The 21,761-nt window shown below is 33.5% G+C and overlaps 5 protein-coding genes across 5 annotated transcripts; 2 read left to right on the top strand and 3 right to left on the bottom strand.

Moving 5' to 3' along the window:
* Positions 1-772: 772 nt before the first annotated feature.
* Positions 773-4,800, bottom strand: TRIADDRAFT_53827 (uncharacterized protein; the record flags this gene model as incomplete). The annotated part of the gene is made up of 12 exons (XM_002109587.1): positions 773-835; positions 920-998; positions 1,403-1,479; positions 1,743-1,792; positions 1,921-2,036; positions 2,181-2,236; positions 2,743-2,819; positions 3,009-3,101; positions 3,245-3,354; positions 3,574-3,621; positions 3,857-4,016; positions 4,782-4,800. 12 exons carry the CDS (start codon positions 4,798-4,800, stop codon positions 773-775), a joined length of 948 nt encoding a protein of 315 aa, XP_002109623.1.
* A 1,515-nt stretch (positions 4,801-6,315) lies between these two features.
* TRIADDRAFT_20946 (uncharacterized protein) lies at positions 6,316-10,199 on the top strand (the record flags this gene model as incomplete). Its single annotated transcript, XM_002110109.1, has 12 exons — positions 6,316-6,447; positions 7,175-7,378; positions 8,113-8,157; positions 8,269-8,348; positions 8,555-8,726; positions 8,830-8,876; positions 8,996-9,086; positions 9,180-9,249; positions 9,338-9,576; positions 9,647-9,736; positions 9,852-10,028; positions 10,113-10,199. 12 exons carry the CDS (start codon positions 6,316-6,318, stop codon positions 10,197-10,199), a joined length of 1,434 nt encoding a protein of 477 aa, XP_002110145.1.
* A 338-nt stretch (positions 10,200-10,537) lies between these two features.
* TRIADDRAFT_53825 (uncharacterized protein) lies at positions 10,538-14,227 on the bottom strand (the record flags this gene model as incomplete). The annotated part of the gene is made up of 14 exons (XM_002109586.1): positions 10,538-10,681; positions 10,773-10,936; positions 11,022-11,196; positions 11,317-11,427; positions 11,525-11,629; positions 11,816-11,908; positions 11,995-12,055; positions 12,145-12,260; positions 12,335-12,445; positions 12,575-12,748; positions 13,012-13,122; positions 13,304-13,405; positions 13,864-14,040; positions 14,192-14,227. 14 exons carry the CDS (start codon positions 14,225-14,227, stop codon positions 10,538-10,540), a joined length of 1,680 nt encoding a protein of 559 aa, XP_002109622.1.
* A 1,151-nt stretch (positions 14,228-15,378) lies between these two features.
* Positions 15,379-18,095, top strand: TRIADDRAFT_53824 (uncharacterized protein; the record flags this gene model as incomplete). The annotated part of the gene is made up of 8 exons (XM_002110108.1): positions 15,379-15,579; positions 15,887-16,048; positions 16,315-16,455; positions 16,534-17,196; positions 17,315-17,431; positions 17,580-17,675; positions 17,830-17,898; positions 17,976-18,095. The coding sequence occupies 8 exons, from the start codon at positions 15,379-15,381 to the stop codon at positions 18,093-18,095; spliced, it is 1,569 nt and encodes a 522-aa protein (XP_002110144.1).
* Positions 18,096-19,528: 1,433 nt separating this feature from the next.
* TRIADDRAFT_53823 (uncharacterized protein) lies at positions 19,529-21,761 on the bottom strand (the record flags this gene model as incomplete). Its single annotated transcript, XM_002109585.1, has 2 exons — positions 19,529-19,860; positions 20,117-21,761. The coding sequence occupies 2 exons, from the start codon at positions 21,759-21,761 to the stop codon at positions 19,529-19,531; spliced, it is 1,977 nt and encodes a 658-aa protein (XP_002109621.1).

The following is a 21,761-nucleotide window of genomic DNA, read 5'->3' as shown; positions in this document are numbered from 1 at the left end:
TGTTATTATTATGTTGATAATCATGTCCTCAAAGTGATACTTATACTCAAGAATAATAAACATTGTTACTTAGCCGTAAGTGGTTTTATTGATATATCTGCTCTGGAAACGAAAACTTAGGGCTAATATGTTAGCAGCATTGTCAGGAATATTTATAGATAAGTATATGATTTTAATAAAACATAGGCATTAGCGACTATAGATAATACTAGCACCAAGCTATAATCGCAACGTAATTATATAATAAATCGAAATGTTGAATCTTCTTTGTGAAAAATGTGTAATCTTTTTATAGCAGGATGTAGTTACTATTTTAATAACAAAACCTCATTGAGTTTGCAAACTATACATACAAAACTACTCAAGAGATTGAAGCCTTTATGAGCGGCCATAAAAATTGTATTCGAAATCAATAACTATTATTAGAACCATCTTAAAATGTTCACTATACAGAATTTTAAATATATTCACAGGCGTAAGCGCACCGAAAGTAAAAAGTCCTATAGAAACCTTACAATAAGAAATAGATATTCTTAATATTAATTTCTTTAAACCGTATTTACTTGTAAACCCGTAAAACAAATCGAGTAAATATTATATTGAACAAGCAAATTACAAATAAGGTAGATATCTACACAAAATAATAGATATACCGGAAAAGGTATGGCATAATTTTTTCGATGTTATGAATCTGAATTTATCAACGCAATCTCCAATTTATATGCGCTAAATCTAAATATGATGTTATGTACATATCTTGCTTTATAGGAGATCAAATGGGTAATTGAACAGAATTTCGTTTCCCTTTTTTGGTATAGCAATTAAAATGATAAACCTGTAATGAAATACAATAATAAGTATTACAATTTTATCTACGATTACGTTAAATGGTTATTCTTTCTATGAAAATAATCATTACTTGATTTTTATCTTTGATGCATCGTATTCCCTCAGCTTGGTTTAGAGAACCCTGAATAACGTCATAGCATACTGGACATCTGATATCAATTTTATAGATAAAACAAAATCATTTCTATTAGCTTCAGAGGTTAGATATGATATTTTAACTTTGTTACTAAAAAGTTATTTTCGTTTCTCATTAAATCAAACAAAAATCGTAAAATATTAATCACGATTCGACTCTCAATTGCAATTAACATACTACAATTGTTATGTATTAAGAAATAGCTCAATTTTGATGAGATTACGATAGTCTTAGCTAATCAATATCATCTATGTTGATAAATATTTACAAGTATGTATGATCTTATGATACATGAGCAGTACTCGTATGTGCGTCTATTATGGTGTTTTATAAATTGAACTACAGTGGTGCCTGAACTTTTAGATAGAAATAATCGTAAGCAAATTTATTCTACTCGTATATCTGGTAGTTGTTTACCTAGGACCGCTGTAATCTTCGTAGCATTCTACATGATACCAGGCGTTGTTAAATTTTGCCAGTATTCCACTAAATTTCTGAAATTTACAAGAGTCATTACAAAAAAGAAGAAGTTACTTCAAGAAGTAATATGATAGACATATAGATATATATTACGCTAATATGTAATATAAAATCTGTATCACAATCGCTAGTATTAGGTCAGTATCTAAATAATGATCACTGTTGATGTTGCCAATATGATTTCTATTACAGTAGAGGGTAATCGTAATGTAATCCCTTACATTAACTATTTTTCGCTACACTAATTTTAACTTGATTGCGGGTTGTAATTGGTTACCTTATCATGCTGACGAACTAGTTCCAGGTGACAATGCTTGCATTTTGGTGCTAAATATCATAAGTCATAATAATAATGAGATAATTTTTAGGTAGAGTTATTAGAAATTGATTATATGATTACATTATTGCAGCAACAAATATTTAATATAACGATAGAGACATAATCTAAAACTAACAGATTAATTTCCAATAGCATTCCATATGATATTTTTTCCCGTCATCATCTTTACAAGCATATCCAGTGTATCTTGTACCGTTAAAAATTGTAATCATTTTACAACATGAGGAACACCTAAAATAGATTAATTTAAAAAAGGATTCGAATTTACTGTACGATCTTGTGAAAGTATGTGTACATACTTAATAGACAGTGAATCTGTGATAGCATTTCTTAATTTTGATAACTTAGCGATTAAAAGTTGGCTATAGTTCAAACCTGACGCTTTCTTTATCACTTAAATCACAGATAGGCAAATTGCTTGGTAATATTCCCTGCGGTTGAATAATATGTTACAGCGTTTATTCCATGTAGATGCATTACGCTTGAATAAAATTTACCATAAAGGTTATTGTATTTTAATCGGATGCAAATCATTTCCTTAATTTTTACGTAGACTATCTTGAAAGTTTACGATTCTTTCTAATTATTCATTGCGTCTCTCAATAATGAAGCTAAGCAATTAAGATGATAACTAAGCAATAATATATAATTAGTTTATTGAATAATGTACACCCGGTAATCCCATATAAGCTTAATAGAATTACTTTTTTCTATAAGAAATGGAGTAAATTTAAGAAGACGAAGGACTAGGGCGAAATCAAAATTTTCGATATCAATAAAAGGATATTTTTGTAATTAAATGATAAAACATATGTGCAAGTTTTTGTGATTTATATCGCCTAATTACTAAAATGAACTCTAGCTGGGACGTTATGACATTGGATAAGTCAGCAATAAGGCATGCAAAAAGCATCTAGAAAAAGTAATATTTACTTACATGAGCATCTTCTGTTCTGACATACTCCACAATACTAGTAACGACGATAGCAGCACCGTGTTTCTCGACATTTTCATCTGATCAGTTAAATATAAATTTTGACATTTAGTTGACCTTATGGTTTTTTAGTAATAAATATATTCTAAGTAACATTGATTTAAGATTTTAGTTTTATCTTTGCAAAGTATTAAGTGAAGGTGATAAGAAATAGAAGAATAGTCTACAAGTAAAACAAAAGTAATATTTTGAGTGATATACCAACTTACAGCTAGGAGGACTATTCTCATTGACATGATTATTATCACCATATGGTAAGCTGGCCTTGCACTTCTCATAGCTTGGTTCTAACTCAACTTCTTCTAAAGGATGCAAAGAGCATGGGATAATATTACTTACAATCAATGTAGTCTTTTTATTTAATAAAATAGATCCAGTGTTTCTATGCCCTGCAGATTTACTTCATGAGAGAAATCTGCCATGTCAATAATTGATTTGTACTAACCTATGTAACTTAGTTTTACATCAGGTTGGATATCAGTATGGACTTCTGATATTGCTGACGTCTTTGTAGGTGTAGTAGGTGTGGAGGAGTCGATAATTGCATTTTGAAATCTGACATATTTTTAATTTATCGGTAGTCCAAGGCGAAAAAAATTATAAAGTAACAGTTAGGTGATTAGAAAATACGTGGTTCTAGGATGATAAGGAAAGAACTGCTAAAGCATTTTATAAAGAGATCGTATAATTGATGTCTTGGACTAGTATACTGCACATTACAGAGCTTTCAGATGAAGGAAAGAAGATGAGAAAGATTAGAGACAATAGCCGTACCTTAATTCTTTATCAATTTGATTCTGAAGAATGTAAGACTGCTTCTCTCTATAGTTTAAACAAGCAATGAAACGTTAATACGCTATGCTTTCATTATAATTGTAACAATAATTAAAGGAAATCAATATTTCTAATGAAAGCTAACACATAAATTATCTAAACATTTAATTCTGTGAAGAGCCATAGCATTTCTGGCTGGTGTATAGTATAGTATACACGGTGTATGCAAGTCAATATGTATGGCTGGATGAGGATACGTGAATCGAATCGTATCTATACAAACCTTTCTTGACGTTGGACTTCAAATGTTTGTAACAAGGCTAGATCTTCTTGAATTCTTTGTCGACGATTACTCTCATGTAATTGAAAAGTTCTCTGCCATAATGGCAAAACTTGAATACCGTGGTCACACGAATCGGATGAAATAATAACCGAGTCGTCATCTTGATTTAAGAGAACAATCATTATCATTAGTAAACATGCTATTTGAGTATAATACGTATAGGTGCTTCTTATTAGGCAAACAGTCCATCTTATTAAAATGGAGTCTAATCGCTTGTTACTATAATTTATGCAAGTCTCTTAACAACAGCTTTGGCCAATACAACATTCCATTTGACGATTGTCAAGAAGGGTTTATTCCTTATACATACATGAATTATTACCAAAATGTAGTCCTGTCAAGAAGGGTTTGTCCTTTGTACATATATTCATTATTAGCAAAATGTAGTCCTGTCTAGAAAGTCTTGTTTTTTCAAAATGATTTATTCTACCATGACTACTTTCGGTGTTTGTATTACTCGATTGATTTTATGTAATTAGTTAGCATGAGGAATAACTATTATGGCCGTGATGTACTGTAGAACGTCCATCAGGTACAACAGTAAGTGCGTCGTCAAGACCGTTGATGGTCTGGTATGTTTGTATATTGTCCATACGTCTAGGACCTATACCAGTACAGAAGCCATTACCCACAAATTTGATCAATTATTTCGATCCATTTCATAACTAGTTGAATAGATTAAGTAACATCGGCTGGAAAGAGTTTGTTTTCATTGAAAATCTACTTCATCCTGTGAGAATATTTTTACTACAGCCCAAAATGAACATGCCATTGCACAAGAAAACGCTGGTTTTCGTTGGACTATTTTGGATATTGGGCGTCAGCCCGTAATCCATCTTCGTATATTACGTACGTATTGATTTACCTGAACATTGGGTTGCCATGCCGTTTTGGACAAGTTGATTGGTAACAAGCAAATGGTAGACTAATTATTAGAAACTAAAACGCCGAATGGTTTGGATGCCAGTTAAATGGGAGAGGAGATGCCTACGCCCAGGGATTGTCATGGTAATTATCTGATTGTTAACCCTGAAGGACGTCAACCATGTTTGTTCATTTTTAGAATCTGCCCTACAGTGTACAGTACAATAACGGTGGTACAATACTGTAGGCATACAGTAGTACAGTACTGTACTACTGTATCACTACTGTACTATACAGTACACAGTATCATACAATCTGTATGGTATTGTACTGTACACTCATGAACTACAGTACAAGCAAAGCAAAATGGATTTTGTGTAGCTCCACGTCGTGACGTAACTGCTTGAAGCTATTTTGGGAAGCCTGAGAATGAACAATGGAACAGTCAAAGATGGCTCGTATTGGCTAATGGGATCAATCACGTGGTAAACATGGTGACGTAGTGGGCAGCTGGCTGCTGTACAGTAAACAACTTCTCGGCCTAGTGGGGCTAGTGACGGACCACTGGAAGAAAATGGACTACTGTAGAAGAATGCTTCTTCTAGTGGTCCATGGAACATGAATTGACCACCATAGTACAGTAAATAGATAGAACAAATACTACCATTCTCTTGATTTAAAAGTCCGTGATGTAGGGATACGCAAAAAGTAGTTTATTGCATGCAGTAATCCGTCCGTGCCGGGCGTAAAGAACTTGCCTTAAAGTTTACCGTGAAACGCATCATTTGTGTCATTACGCGCTATAGTAACGACAGCAAGTCAAATCCTAGTCAACCGCGCTGGGATGCTTACTGTATACTGAACTAGGGACTACGACTAGATGTATTTTAGTAGTTCATGAATGTACTATAGACCTTGCCGATTTCAACTTGATGTTTGGCAATGATACAGTATGCTTGAAGATGTTTCACCATATCATTGTGAACATCAAGTTAAAATCGAAAAGGTTTATTACAGAGTACTGCTGTTCTGCAACTGTTATACTGTACTTGCGGGTTGCGTCTTGCCATGCAGTCATCTGCCCACTACAGTAACTGTAGTAACGTTGGGATTGAGTTAGAAAAGAGAAAGCTTGGAGCATGCGAAATTTCTCTTTTTTTAACCTCTATGAAGTACTCATAGAAGATAGGCCTTCTTCTACCAGTAGTTTATAGAGATACACTGAGTCATCAAAACGTAAAAGCATCTTGTCTTATGCCTCTCATCTCCGAAGCGTAATCCATCATAGACGTTAATCAGGCAGTCCCGTCCCGTAGTCCCGCTGTCCCGCAGTCAATCATGGCTACAACGCTTAGCTAGTTGATTTGCAAACACCGCACTGTTCGCAGTAGGATATCTTCTAGTGTGCTCCAGTACTGGATACTCGTGTTGTCAATTTCACACCTTTGCACTCCTACACTACCGAAGAGGCAGAACTAGCTCATCAGCTTATTGCGTTGGCGAAAGAAGAGCAGCAGTGGCAAGGTATCGAGCAAATGGATCACGCAAGATATGCAACACCTTTAAGTACTCGCTACAGCAGCGAGGAAATGTCGCAAAATTTTTCAGATCAAAATAAATTTTCACAATGGCGCAAGTTGTGGTGGTTTTTAGCTCGTGCACAACAGGTTCGTGTAGGACTCAGACTACCATTAGCAATACAGTAGTAGGAAATGGTGTACAGTATGATTGTCGAGGTCTAGTATACAGTACAGTCTATCTTGATTTCTTGATAGCAAGAGCTCTGTAAACGATGCCGAAATGAAGACCGATAGGCTATCATGCAAATCTGCGAGGTCTTGATGCTGGAAATGTTTTTTGGAGAAAGAGTCCATCGTTGTACATGATGTTCAACATTGAATTCCATCGATTACTAGACTATAGGTGGCATATTCTTCCTATTGGATGCACTCTTCTACTATTCTATTGACGGCATATCAACCAAAATAATAATCTTATAATATAGTTTCCACTCTACAGTACTGTACAATGTACATGAGCAAGCGAATAGTACTACGCTACTCTCCCGATGAACAAACAGCTTTGCTGTACACAATTATTATTATTAATCGATAGCAAAACGTTACCATCTTAACCTAGATTATAGACTATAAATCTATAAAAGCATCGTCATCAGCTATAGCTCGATACGATGATCATTTCAATGAGAAAAGTATTCATACGAGTATATTTCCTGTATTGCGTAGAATGATTCATCTAATTTAACAACATTATTCAAGTAGAAATTAAAGTTGCTCTATCTCCAACATACGATATCTACAGGATGAGTTTTCTTATTGATGATAAATAAAATTATTGTAATCGATGCGTATTTGTTATTATTTCTTATCTTAGCAATTGGGTTTAGATATCACTGATGAACAATTACAGCAGATGGAAGAAAATATCAATCATATTGATTTTGAATTAGCTCAGAAGGAAGAGAATAAATATAGGCATGATGTAATGGCTCATGTTCACACATTTGCTGCATGTTGCCCTAAAGCTGCTGGTATCATTCACCTTGGAGCAACATCATGTTATGTGACAGATAATGCGGTAGGTTAACAGAAGTAGCTCATCAGCTTTAGCGGATGGATGCATTTTCTAGCTAGTTAGACCAAGCTTCAGTCTTGTGCACTAGATTTTACATACACTTGTATTACATGTTGTTCAAAGTCTCTATAATCGATTGAATTGAAGGTATAACTGATCCTATTTTTTAAACGCGAATACTGTAGCTGAATGTAAATAGCTTGGAGTTTAATTCTAACAACGATGTACATTCCAAGCAATCTATTCTTATTATAAGCACATACATCGAATTGAATATCTCAAAGTAATCATTGAAAATTTTTTTCCGTAACTGTCACACAGCGAAGTAATTGTTAGTATTGCCACTTCTGTAGTATTATTGTATATTTTATTGGATATGCTCAGCAGTTTTTACAAACGATTCCGTGATTCAGTTATATAGGGAGTAAAGTATATAATATCGTACTATCTACCCTATTCGACCCAATGATTATAGCCAATTAATTATTAATCGTTTATAACTAAAACATCATTACTTGTATCTAGTTCTGAAATAATTTTGATAGACTTTGATGCACATAGAATGGATATATTATACAGTATAAATCTATATGTCGTGTATGCAATCAATGATAGTTTGTCTAAGTTTCAATTTATAAGCTTATAGAACAATTATTAATGTCTAGTCTACAAGTATGGATAACTCAGATTTTCATTTTGATGGTTTGCTATAATCAATTTTTTGTTCATTCTGATAGGACCTAATTATTGTACGTAATGCGCTGGATATTATCCTACCCAAGGTAATAATACGTAGATACCATAAATTTTTGCATACTCTAATTCATTTTAAAAGTTTGAATTCCAGTCGTTGCAGTAAAGATATTAATCTCAACGTTTTTCGGTAATATCAGCTTGCAAGATGTATCGACCGTCTAGCAAAGTTTGCAAAAGAATATAAAGATTTACCTGTGCTTGGATTTACCCACTTACAGTAAGAGTAATGATCACATACGATAAAGTAACCAATTAAAGATTGTGCATTTTTACGTATGCCTCTATTACTACATGTTGTGTGCATATTTAGCCATACACATATTGCTTGTATGGAGAGTTGATTGAAAATAATAATGATTGCTAAATATTTTGAAAGCTAATAGCTCAGTTCTTAACAAGTGATAAATTATTCTGCTTTAATAGACCGGCTCAACTGACCACACTTGGAAAACGTGCAACGTTATGGATTTTCGATCTCCTTATGGATTTACGCAATTTAACTCGAACAAGAAATGAATTAAGATTTCGTGGAGTGAAAGGTACGACTGGCACTCAAGCTAGCTTCTTAGCTTTATTCAACAACGATCATGAAAAGGTAAATTATGACAACATGAAGACTAATTGCCATTTCTTAGATTTGCGAGTACTTAAATAGTCTATATTACAGAAGTATTTTTATATAAATTTGATATGTGTAGGTTAAAAAATTAGACAGACTTGTAACTGAAATGGCAGGATTTCAATCGTGAGTAAGGATTATTAAATAAGCTATTGTAAGAAACTAGTATAGGGTAATCCGAAAGCAGATTCTTTCAAAATTGATATAGATGTTAACTTTATTGAATTATTCTACTCACTTTGGAGGGCTTATATCGTGACTGGACAGACTTATAGTCGGAAGGTAGACTTAGATATTTTAAATGCCGTCAGTGGTTTAGGAGCTTCCATGCATAAGGTATTCCATTTACCGTAGTAGCTTCATCATTTAATAATTAATTTATTTCCAAAATTAAATAAATAATGCATAAATTATAATTTGATGGCATAGATTGCGACCGATGTTCGATTACTGGCCAATATGAAGCAATTAGAAGAACCATTTGAAACAAGTCAAATTGGTAATGTTGTTTATTAATTTTTTCGTTTTAAATAGAATTCAATGCTTGTTAAACATTATTTGTATTTCGTTATAACATTTGGTATCAGGTTCAAGTGCTATGCCATATAAACGTAATCCGATGCGTTGTGAGCGTGCGTGTGCATTAGCTAGGCATTTAATGACCTTAGTATCAAATGCTCAACAAACTGCTGCTGTACAATGGCTCGAAAGAACTCTCGATGACAGTGCTAACAGACGTATAACTCTCACTGAAGCATTTCTTACAGCTGATGGTGTACTACGGACGATGCAAAATGTATTTGAAGGCTTAGTAGTTTATCCCAAGGTATTTTCATCTTAAGAATCGAATTAATTATTTTTTAGTTTTTACTGCTAATAAATATAAAATACTACAGGTTATCAATAAGCAGATTATACAAGAATTGCCTTTTATGGCTACGGAAAATATTATCATGGCGATGGTCAAAGCTGGAGCTAATCGACAGGTTTGTTGCGTTGTTAGAAATATAACAAATTACTTGATGATGTCATGTATATTTAGCTGCTACTTTGTAAAAATTAGTATTTATCTGGATTTGCAATAACCTACATTATTGTTAGGAATGTCACGAGAAATTACGAGTATTATCACACCAAGCTGGCCATGTTGTTAAAATGGAAGGGGGTAGCAATGATTTGGTAGAAAGAATTCAATCAAGTGATTATTTTATACCTATCCACTCTACACTTAATGATTTACTTAATCCAGAATTGTTCATTGGTAGAGCGCCTGAGCAGGTTAAAACTGAGGAATATCTTTTATCAGGCGATAAAAACATTTGAATAACAGTGTAATTAATTTGGTAATATTCTATCTTGTAGGTTGATGAATTTCTAAATGTCGAAGTATACCCCGCAATAAAGCGCTTTGAACTACAGCTTGCAGAAGCATCGGTCTTGATTGTCTAAATGGTCATATCTATTGTACCTTTAAAGAAAATAGCAATTTAATACTATATTTCTTTGCATTATACTTTGTATCTATAACTTTCTAATTTATTATACTACCATACTATTAGCAATAAAACGTTACCTCTTAATGCGACTTTGATAAAAATGTTCATGTGTTTATTTTAGTGAATGTCTTAATTGTATTATTACATTTTGAAGCTGCAACAAGTTTTTCAACACTGACATATAAATAAAATTTTATTAAAGAGATTTGGAAATGTTAAGTCCCTGCAATACATAGAAATTCGATGAAACTCTAGATTAATCGCGATGTTAGAAATGCTTCCTTTTCACTGTCACCAAACAAACGGAGAACGCTCACGAAGGATTTGAATTCTATACTTATTCCACTCTTCAGGAGAGATCCATAGTTCTTGAGCACTATCTAAACAACTAAGTACAGCAGCTCCTTTCCAGGCGACAACGCCAGGATCCATATCCTAAAATGATGACAATAAATCAAATTGTCACTAAGATCATGCGCGCTTTATAAGCAAAAAAGGCAATTACTGTATAAATAGGTTATCTTACTCGGACTTTTCCAGTTACGTCAATTTGTTCAGCGTATTTTTTTAGACCTGTAGGTAACTTAGATCGAATACGAGCTTGCAGAAAAAATGCTGCATTGTCAAACATAAACCCTTTACCAACTAGTAAAATGGATGACAGAGCTTTCTTCTTCAATTCATCGGTAGCTAATGAACATTGAAATTTCGAAAGTGTAAGTTATACAGATATATTACTAATCGAAAATATTATCGTATTGAGAATACAGCTTACGGCAGCTATCTATGCTATATACAATGGCTTGGTCAATTGAAACTATATTCTTATCACTCAAATTATTGGATAACGAGTTAGCAGTTTGAGGAGTTTCGGGAGTTGGAGTAGCTGAATTTGACTGATTCGCTGATGACGATTTTGGTCCTACTTTTCCGCTTTGGGACTGAGTACTCTATAAGTACCAGGAAATATAAAGCGTTGCTTACTTTAAGGCACGATCAATAAAACAGATTATGAATGTCGTGGTCAAAATAAATTTACGCGATAGATAATCTATGACATTATTGATAACCTCTAGTAAACTAGGATCATCCATGATATCTTCACTATCAAATGGTACTGATGGTTGGGTTGTTATAATATCCTCGTCAATTATTCCCATTAACGATGGATAAAATAAGGCCTATAGATAACAGAAAATGAAAGAGACTAAGAATAAAAGAACATTGTTTTCTTAGATTTGACTAGAAATTATTTTTTATTCTTTACGTCATACTTACTAATGGTGCCTGCAATAATTCATCGCCCAACCGGATAGAGTAATGTAACTCATCACAATCGGGTTTAGCAACAATAAAATCATGAATAGCTCCGCCTGGAATTGTCTAGAAAAACAGATCAGCAGGTTTCATACAGTTTATGGATCGTATACATTACATATATTATAGATCAACGGATTTCATACAGTTTATTATGCGTATTCATATATTATATTAGCAGTATATTTAAATGTATTTTCGGTTAGAAGTACACCAGCACAAATTTTAAATGATTGAAATAATGATTATTACCGGGTCTAAGTGACATAAATCTTCTTTTAGGTGCTTTATTAATATTAAATCTAAATGATTGTAAGGACTGAGGTCTCGGTAAGGGAAATAGATCTAGAAAAGGTTAAAATATATGTAAGACGAATCTCCTATTATAACTGTTCCCCGAGAAAATATCTATATGACGTAAAGATTTCTACCTTATCCAATAGATAGTAGAAACACCGGGTTATATCTTTACCACCGTAACTAATCCTTAACCTGTTAATGAAACGTTGCTAACATTAACAAATGTATTAATACCTAGCTATAACTTTTTAAATCTTTTCAACAATATTTAATCGCGAAACCTAGTTTCAGGAATAGATATTCCATCATCGATACAACAGATACTAGCTTTTTGATCTCCTATATCTACTACACAGGCACTCGGAAAACCAGCTCCAAAGGAGGCGGCAACAGATTCCTTTTAATACAGCAATATATATTACATTGAGCATATATTAGGATTGCCGGACATGCCAATAGTACGAATCTTACTTGATAAAGAAACATTCCAGAAAATCCCAGGGTATTTAGCAACAAATCAGCATAGTGTTTAAATAAGCTTCTGTCATAAATATCAGGTATTAAAACTAAAGCTTTGTAATTCTAGAAAGGAAAAACAGGCATTCCTTTTCTTAGTCATGAATATAGCAGTAAAGGTTTACTTAATTTATGAAGGTTATCGAGTTTAAAACAGCAGCAATATAATACAAAGTAATACGGAATAATTATTACCTCAAAATCCGTTGCTGGAATATCCAAATAACCTTCTATAGCCGCTTTCCAAATATCAGCCAAGTCAGAAAATATAGCGGTAACAGAACCACTAATTCCCTTATGTCTATTAATTTGTCCAAATTTTATTGGCCAAAACAGTTCATACGGCTCACTTTCTTCAATATATAGTGCCTAATCCGCATCATGTTCAAAATGCAAATTATCAATTTTGGCTTTACGATGGTCACTATAGCAGAATCTTATGAAGCAGTTGTCGTACGGTACAATAAGTATTTGATCTGTTTATTTTGCATGTATCACATTATATATATATATAGGAATTAATTAATCATCATCGAACCTTTTTCTGCATGGGTATAGTACTGACTAAAGTGGTAATTATTTTATCAAGTTTTCAGTAGGGCTCAGTAATTCTATTAACGTAATTTACTAACCGCAGGACCAACAACAAAATCTGGTTGATCGTTAACATCATTCCATGTTAATAACTTTTCAGGATCCTGAGCAACCATTTCACACTTGACATTTTTATTATGTGTAAGGATCTATATATTTAAAGGATGATTCGAATAACGTTATTGCATATAATTGCTATTGTAAGTCAATGAACGTTAACCTTATATATTCGTTTAATCGTCAAGTAAATCTGCATACAAGAGTTTTTAAATGAGAAATTTAATCTAGACTCCAGTAGTCTATCCTCTTTTAAAGCATTACCGAACTGACTGTATAGTGTTGCGATTTTATTCCATAATTTGATCTATGCGAGCGCAAGGCGTGATTTATGTTAGCTAATGCAGCCTCCATCAGATGGTTGCTTTCAGTATCCTAAAGTTGATAATAGATGACCTTGAGTTAATATGTATGAAGAATTTTTCAAATATAGTGGGTCACTAGTATAGTTCAATATATTAATTATTGAAGTAGAGAAGATCAATGGTTATTATTTAGATCTAAAAAATGCATCAATAGCGTTACTGTACATATCAATTTCAAATGGCTAGCATGAACAGCACCGAATAGTAAATATACATTTACGTGCTGATTCTGATCAAGCAGTATTGCCTCCTTCTAATTATCTCAGTACGAATTACTGCAGATATCAAATTTTTCTACATAGTATCCATCAAGTGTTAATAATTCTATTTATGTTGAGGAATATTTACTTCTTGACTAACAACAAGCTTATTTTGGATTACTTTCACGTGGGTTATAATACTACCTTTATCTAATTATTTATCCTTTAACATCACTATTTTACAAGCCAATTCTTATCCGTTGCTAACCTTATAGCCATCGCGTCGGAAGTGATTCTTTCTACTTCGTTTTAACTTCTTATTCTTACATCGACGTGCAATTACATGAGGAATAGTAATGGGTTGATGATGAGATGCTAAGCCAATTCTTAAATTTAAGGAGCCTGGATGGATTACGATAATGGTTTGAGCGGAGATAGTGGGCACCTGCGATAGTTTACATATATAAAAAAGCAATCATATGAAAAATCTGCAGCGATTTAAGTCAATTCGATCTGTTATAAAATAATATGGATTATCACGTCTAAAAATTGGATAGAATTAAATTTAATCCGATTCAAATGATGAAATTTTAGACCTCATTAACAGTCTCCTCTTCCTGCACTGCAGCCATTTTCCTAGTCTAGCTGAAGCGACGATAGACGATGAAAAGTGGTGTGCAAAACACTCTGTCACATCTTTATTTACGCGATTCTAGTTTTGACTGGATTAAATAGAAAGCAGACCAGGCTAAGAGGTGACAGCTCATTTTGCACACTGTTGCTTCGCATAACACTGTGGTTACGCTTGTGCACCGTACCGTTAGAAAATGCAATAATATACGGACGTCCGTACGTCTGTTCCTTATCCGGAATTTCAATGTTATAAGACTGGTCCAAGCCAGTATATGGTATACAGTATTACCAAGTTACTCAAGTTGCAACGAACGATATACGACTTAGTATGAAACATTCGGAACGGTCATGACGGTGACATTTAGCGAAAGCTCATTTTAATCTGTATATTCGAATAGATTAATAGCTAGTTCATTTAGATCAAATTAGAGTTACTAGAAGTATTATTCACTATCATTAGCTCTGGAAAACGAGCAAAAAGGCAAGTTTACTCTTTACAATACAGAAATTTTCGACTCAAAAGTATTACGATTGGCTGTGCAGTCTGCAGTCTATAAATATGGCGATTGGAACACAATCAATTATAGGACTTTGGTGCCGATATACTTCATACTACAAAGAGTAAAGTGCTTACCTTTATGTTTTACATGAATAGTAATATTAAATAATATATATAGTGTCTATAAGCTGGTCTAAAATAACTCACTGTTAATATATTCCGATATATATGAAAATTGCGACATTGAGCTAAAATAAAAAACTTTACAATGTCAGTATATTCATACGTTGCGTTATATCATTAGGTACTGTTTGGTACCGTATACTTATTTTGACACGAAACAGCGATGCAAAGGAACTTGTTACGTCATCCTGGGCGAAAGATGCTCTTACGGTCGAGTAAAATAGACTGTCACCCTGTGCCAATTTATTCGCAGTCTATTTCTATCGAAGGAGAACGTCGTAGGGTGACAATCTATTTTGCACAACCACTCTACTTTAAGAAATTGTATGGGATAGGTTGGTCACCGGGTTGCCCCAGTGTCACATGTCCGCGATTAAAATGGCTAAATGCAGCACCATCAAATCGAGTTGAGTTGAGTTGGATTTGCAGGCTAAATTGAGCTATCAGAGTCGATCTAAAGCTACCAAGATGCGAATATTAACGGCACTAGTACGAAATGCATTCAAGAAAGTATTTTTAGGTAATCTAGGGGATTGCAGTAGCCTGAATAATTATTATCAATTGAGTAAGTTAGTAGCTGGTAGGAATATGCATGTTGCTGCAGTCAATTGGGTAATTGCTGATGAATATGGCCGTCCTAAGAAATCACGCGTAGATCCAAAGGAAGAGGTATAGATTCGCTGTAATATCATTCGACTTGATCCCGATGATGTTATATGGTTTGCCTAAGTTTGAATTCAAATTCATAAATTTGCACAGTACAGTAAAAGCTAAATTCGCTACCACTCATTGTAATGCTGCAATAGAATAATACGAATGAAGCACCTGCTGTAAATGAATTTGCCTGTGCAATATTCTATATCTATCTTCAATAGTATTCTTGACTTACCTATACAGATGTTTATTGCATATTTCTTTCATTCATAATCTTATTGTACTCTCTTCTCTTTTGTAACATGATGATATACTCATAAAGAGAAAAATTTTGATGGAAGATTACGAATACGATTCGCTTCATAAAGTACCTAATAGTAATAAGTTATTACCAAGTTTAATCAGGAAAACTGCAAAACAAAAACTTCGAATGTATGTTGCACAATATATCGGATTTATGGTGGAATTGAACAGGAACCACAAGGTAATATACCAGTTTGCATGATTTGACTATGACAAGTATAATGATAGTAGGCGAAGCTGAAGGAATTTCCATACAACTTGTATGATACAAGACTCTTAATGTACAATACAACAAAACTGCTACTACATCGAGTAATTTAATGGATAACATATGTAGTAGCTAAGTGAGCTGATCACGATATTGCACGCTACCAATTGGGCTATCACTAATAATGAAATTAACTTGATGAGTAGAACTAAAATTGGATTCTATTTTCACCTTTGTAGTTAGATAAAGCCATGAATATATTGGACAAATTCAATCAAGGCAAAATGAAAACCAAATCGAATTCGGTCATGTATAACGTCATGATTTCGGCCTATGGTAAACATGGTGCACCAAATACAGCCTTTAAATTATATAATCAGGTAAATGATGACGAATGATTTGTTATGCTAAGTATTTCTATGAATGGCATGATGTTCTCAATGTATAAAAATCTGTAGATGAAAAAACGTGGATTACAACCGACTGATAGGACATTTACCAGCTTATTTAGTGCATGTGCATGTGCTTCTACACCTTCTGCACACTTAAAGCGTGTTTATAATCTAAAAAATGAAATGGAATCAACCGAAGATGTGTCTAATGCAATTACGTATAATGCACTGATACAAGCATTAGTTGAATGCGAAGCTGAACCTGAAGAACCATTTGAAGCTTATAATACTATGCTGGATAAAAACTTCGCTGCAGATACTTACACTTATTGTTATTTATTAAAAGCGTGTAGTAGAGATAAAGTCAAGGGAATAACTAGAGCATTACAATTGTGGGAAGAGATGTACCAGAAAAATGTTGATTATAATATTTATTCATACAACATGATGTTATTAGTGCTTCGAGATTGTGATTTACCACCCGAACAAGATGGCATAGAGAGTAAAATTGACATTTTAGGTGGTTTAGAGACATTTTTAGAAAAATTATCCGAACTGAAAATTAAGCCAAATATAACAACATTCGATCTATTATCATATATTGTCCCGTATCAGCAAATTGGTGATTTAATTAAATATACCAGGGCAAATAAAATTACTCTTGATGTAGCATTTATGAATTCATTGCTTAGACGACAAGTACTTGAAGGCAAGCTTTCACATGCAAAGGTAAGTCGCTAATATTATAATTCGAACCGTAGCACGATAGTATCATATTTCTAATAAGTTGTACTTTTTGTGTACTTATATGAAATAATGAGTTATTTAACTTCGACATGTTGTATAGACTCTTTTTAAAATCTTGCTAACAACCGGTGTTGAACCAGATCTGAAAACTTACCAGGTGCTTGCGTCATGTTGTCAAAGTAAAGATCAAGGTTTAAAGATGCTCAAGGACATGAAAGTAAGATTTTGCAGCGTCTTAGACAGCTTTTTGCTCTTAGATTATAGTAGTTGTTCAAGAGCGATGCAGCTACTGACTTCTTGTAATTATTAATAAGGTAATAGATATTTTTCGGTGTTTTTGCAATTTATCACATGCCTCTATCCAGGTTGCGGGACTTAACCCAAATAGTTTCATCTACGGTACGCTGTTAAAGACTGCCGTTAATAACTACGATTTCAAACTTGTTGTCGGAGTAATGGAGGTAATCACAAATAATCGCAACATAATTTTATTGCATTTTACTTTCCAATAAATAACTTCATATAAACTATTTTACTTGTATCTTTAATTACACGATACATATTTACTGTAGCCTTGTGTAGCTTGCTAAAACATAAATGGCATTATTTTTGTAGTACATGCTTGAAGACGGCGCATATCCTAATGAGATTATTATGGATATTCTCCAAACCGCTCTCAGAAAGGTGAAATTCAATGATATTCACGTTTGCTTTTAGTGTATGGCATATTTTCATGTACCTTTTCTTAAAAATTATCTTAGTCTGGAAAAGCTTCGTCTACTAAAGTGACCAAATGGTTTCCCAAGTTTTATGCATCATGGCAGAAAAGAATAAAAGCGAATAGAGTCGAAATCGACGACAAAGTAGAAAATGCTGTATAGGATTACTTAAGTGATTTCTTAATGCCTCTTCTGCAGATATGGTCAGAAGGCAGCCCAGTACCATGACGCGTATTGTAGTGGAGATATTTTACGCAAGTATTAGGTAATAGTTATTATAAAATGTGTCTGGTAATAGCAGTAATGCCAGTGTTGATTTAATCTTAAATTAGCTTATTGGGATATTCTCACGAGTGTACAGTAAATGACAGATCTACGTATACACAATATATATATATATATATATACAACATGACTTGGAAATTGCTGCGGTATTGTGAAATTGATATAAAGTAAAAAGTAAAAGCAATTAATTTTATGATGTTATTGATGTTAGTGGACATCACGTAATGATAATCTCGACTATCTGTTATAAATTCAACTTGTATTTCATGGATAGATCGTCATCGTTAGTAAGATGTCCTTTTACCGTACCCTATATACAAAAGAATAAATAAAGACTGCAAGATTTAAGTTTACAGAACTAATCAAATTTTTCGTAACATCGTATTTTATTATTGCAAAGGTTAAATTGCTTTTAAATTTTAAAAAGTCATTAAATTTGAAATAGATGTAATTTATGCAAAGTAATGATAAAATTTAAAGGTAATCAGGTATATTCTATATTTACCGCATTACCGTAGCTATGTATAACCTCAAAATTCAGCAATAAATGTTCGTATTTATAGTTTTTTATTGTATTTTATCGTTACGTCAGGATTAAGATTTCAAATAAAATTCATAGAATGTTTCATTTTTGATCTATGCTCTAGTAAATTATTACTGGTACAGTATAGCATTGTGACAATTATAATTTGGCAAGTTTTGAACGATGAATTATATCATTGGAAAGAATGCATTATTCATTCTAGCTATTTCCAACAATGTAATTATTTATGGTAGAGGAAAGGTTCATGGCTCTTTATCTCACATCAATCAAGTAAGAGTGATATTTGCTACGTATTTCCGGTAATTAAATGTCAGTGTATGGTAGTAATTCATCTATAATGTCATTTATCAGTTTGACTCGTTCTTGTAAAGTATTGGTATATTCAATCTTATTATTAATAATATGAATCTTGTGCTGTACAATTAAATCAAATAGTCATATTTTTTATTTTAGCAAAGGTATAAGTGCTTCAGCCGATATATAATGATTGTATAAATCTTGCGAGGTAATTGTACCATAATATCCAATTTAATGTTAGGGAGAAATATTTTCACCCTACAATAATTCTGCTTGTCGTATATCTCTGCCTATCTTATAATAACTCATTAGCCAATACAATATCATAGAATTTGAAATTTTTAACTGATTGCATTTGCAAATTGTTCTGAAGATTATTGAATGATATGCTTAAAATTATCTATCTATTCAAAGATAGAATAGTCCCAGTTGAAGTCATTAAGATAGTATGAAATATTTTCATAGTCAGTTAGGAAGAAGCAGAGCAAGTCATTAAGATAATGTTCGCATCAAATTGTTGATTAATTCGTAACATGGCAGCAATAAGTTGTCGAACAGTAGCTTGAGGACCTAGTTTATCTCGCCATGTTAATAAGACCGCATATTTTTGTTCATGTGTCGATCCTTGATGGTCATTTTCAATGCTAACTAAATCCGATTCGCTAAGACCAAGAGATCGTCCTAAATCCTTCCAATAATCACGGATAATTCTTGCAATTTCATTCAGTTGAAATTCGGTTAAACAGCGATCGGATATTCCTTGTTTTTGTTGCAATTGCTCTAATTGAGGTAACGGAGAATCTGTTGATATTAAGTAAAACATTGGAAAGTTAGAACTTAGTCAATAATGGTAACTATTGCAATGGAATATCATTTTAGGATGAGATAGAGGGGTATGATACTGTTATGGAATCCCAAGTAGCTATAATATAGATAAAAATTCACTCTTAATCTTATTATCTAGTGCCACACTGAATGTATAATTACGCTATTGGCAAGATAGAGTAATACTACCGGTAATTTATTAGAAAATTAACCGATATTATACTGTACATACTGGATGATGGAGGATTTTGATCGTTTTGATCTTTGGATTGATGACGAATTCTTTGCACTACTCTTTCTCTTGCTCTAGCAACATCCAGCTGACTCTGTAATGTATTACAACGTGTAAGACAATTATCTAAATCATCTTCAATACTACGACTTCGATTTTGGACCACTTCCAACTTATCAGATAATGTCGTTCTTAACGATGATAGTTGGCGTGGCTCCATGGCACCCGTTAATTCATGGAAATCTTCTAATCGTTGTAGTAATTGCAAGTTACCATGTAATGAATGTTGTTTATTGCGAGCACTATCTAATTCTAATTTTAACCCTTGCATCCTTTCATGCAAGTATTCTAAATCCTTTTCAAGCTGACCAGAACGCTGTCGTGTCCGCTCGAGTTCTTTACGCAACCATTTGACATGATTGGTTGCTCGCATTAATTGCTCGTCTGAGCTATGCATCCTTTGCATAGCTCGATTAATTTCATCTTCTAAGAAACGATTACGACAATCTGTTCGTTCTAATCGTGCTGTTGTATCTTGCAATTGCTGCTTACTTTGTTGTAATTGTTGGCGCAATTGTTGGCATTCAGTTTCAGCACGATCTCGTTCACTTTGTAAATTTTCACAAGCTTCCATAGCCGCTTTTAATTGTTTCTCTAAATGATTGCATTTCTTTTTACTGGCTTTTAATTCCTTTTCAATCTTTTTCAGTTGTTTCCTATGTTGATCATCTTGGTTAATCGATGTTACTTTAGACCGAGGTCGTAATTTTAGCCGAGATTTAGGTCGTCCACTATCGTCGGATGAATTTCGACTCTCTGCATTGACATAAGACTGTTGCAGTGGTGGTTGTTGCGATGGCAGTCGGTGTTGGTGGTTTTCTTTATCATGATGGCTAACATCGACTGGACTACCATTACTCGATGGGCTATTAACACAAGTACCTTCACTTGAATCGGAATAATCATGACAATCAGTACGTCTAGTAGTCCTATTTTGGCCAACAGGATTGTGATATTGGGATGATTTTAATAATTGTCGCCATTGCCTTGCTAATCGTAATGCTTCAAATGCTTTCTCGATTAAATCCGGTAGTAGCCTTAGGATATCATAATATTCTAGCGCTTCGTCTCTCTTAGGTAATCCTTTCCATGTCGCGCTGCAAGATGAGAAATACTTTGGTTGTATTTGGTCTGTATTGAGTAAACGATCCCAGTCTCGAACAATTTTCTCAAGTATATTTGCAATTTTAATTAATTTTCGGCCACCAACTTGGGCATCATAGAAGAAATCTAATAATGGCTGATAGATACTATGGGTAAAACGTTGTCGTAATTCTTCTATTTTACTACAAAAATCGCAAAACATTTGTAGATCTGTAGGCGATGGACAAGCTGGATTTCCTAGTACTAAACGATTGCATATGGCATTATTAGTAGATAAATGTCGGCGTTCCCATTTGGCTAATTTAATAACATCTTGAATTGAACGTATTCGGCCATAACTGCGTCGGTAGTGTGTTCTCCAACGTCTTGTTACTTTCTTCAATGATTGATGGAAACGATGAATGAATGTACATGGTATTAAATCTTGGATTTGATTATTAAAGGAAAGGCATTGTTCGGCTAGGAAAGTTTCACGAGCCAT

The sequence above is a fragment of the Trichoplax adhaerens genome, genomic scaffold, assembly GCF_000150275.1.
Source record: "Trichoplax adhaerens TRIADscaffold_2 genomic scaffold, whole genome shotgun sequence".
NCBI lineage: Eukaryota > Metazoa > Placozoa > Uniplacotomia > Trichoplacea > Trichoplacidae > Trichoplax > Trichoplax adhaerens.
This window is presented reverse-complemented; position numbering and strand designations above follow the sequence as displayed.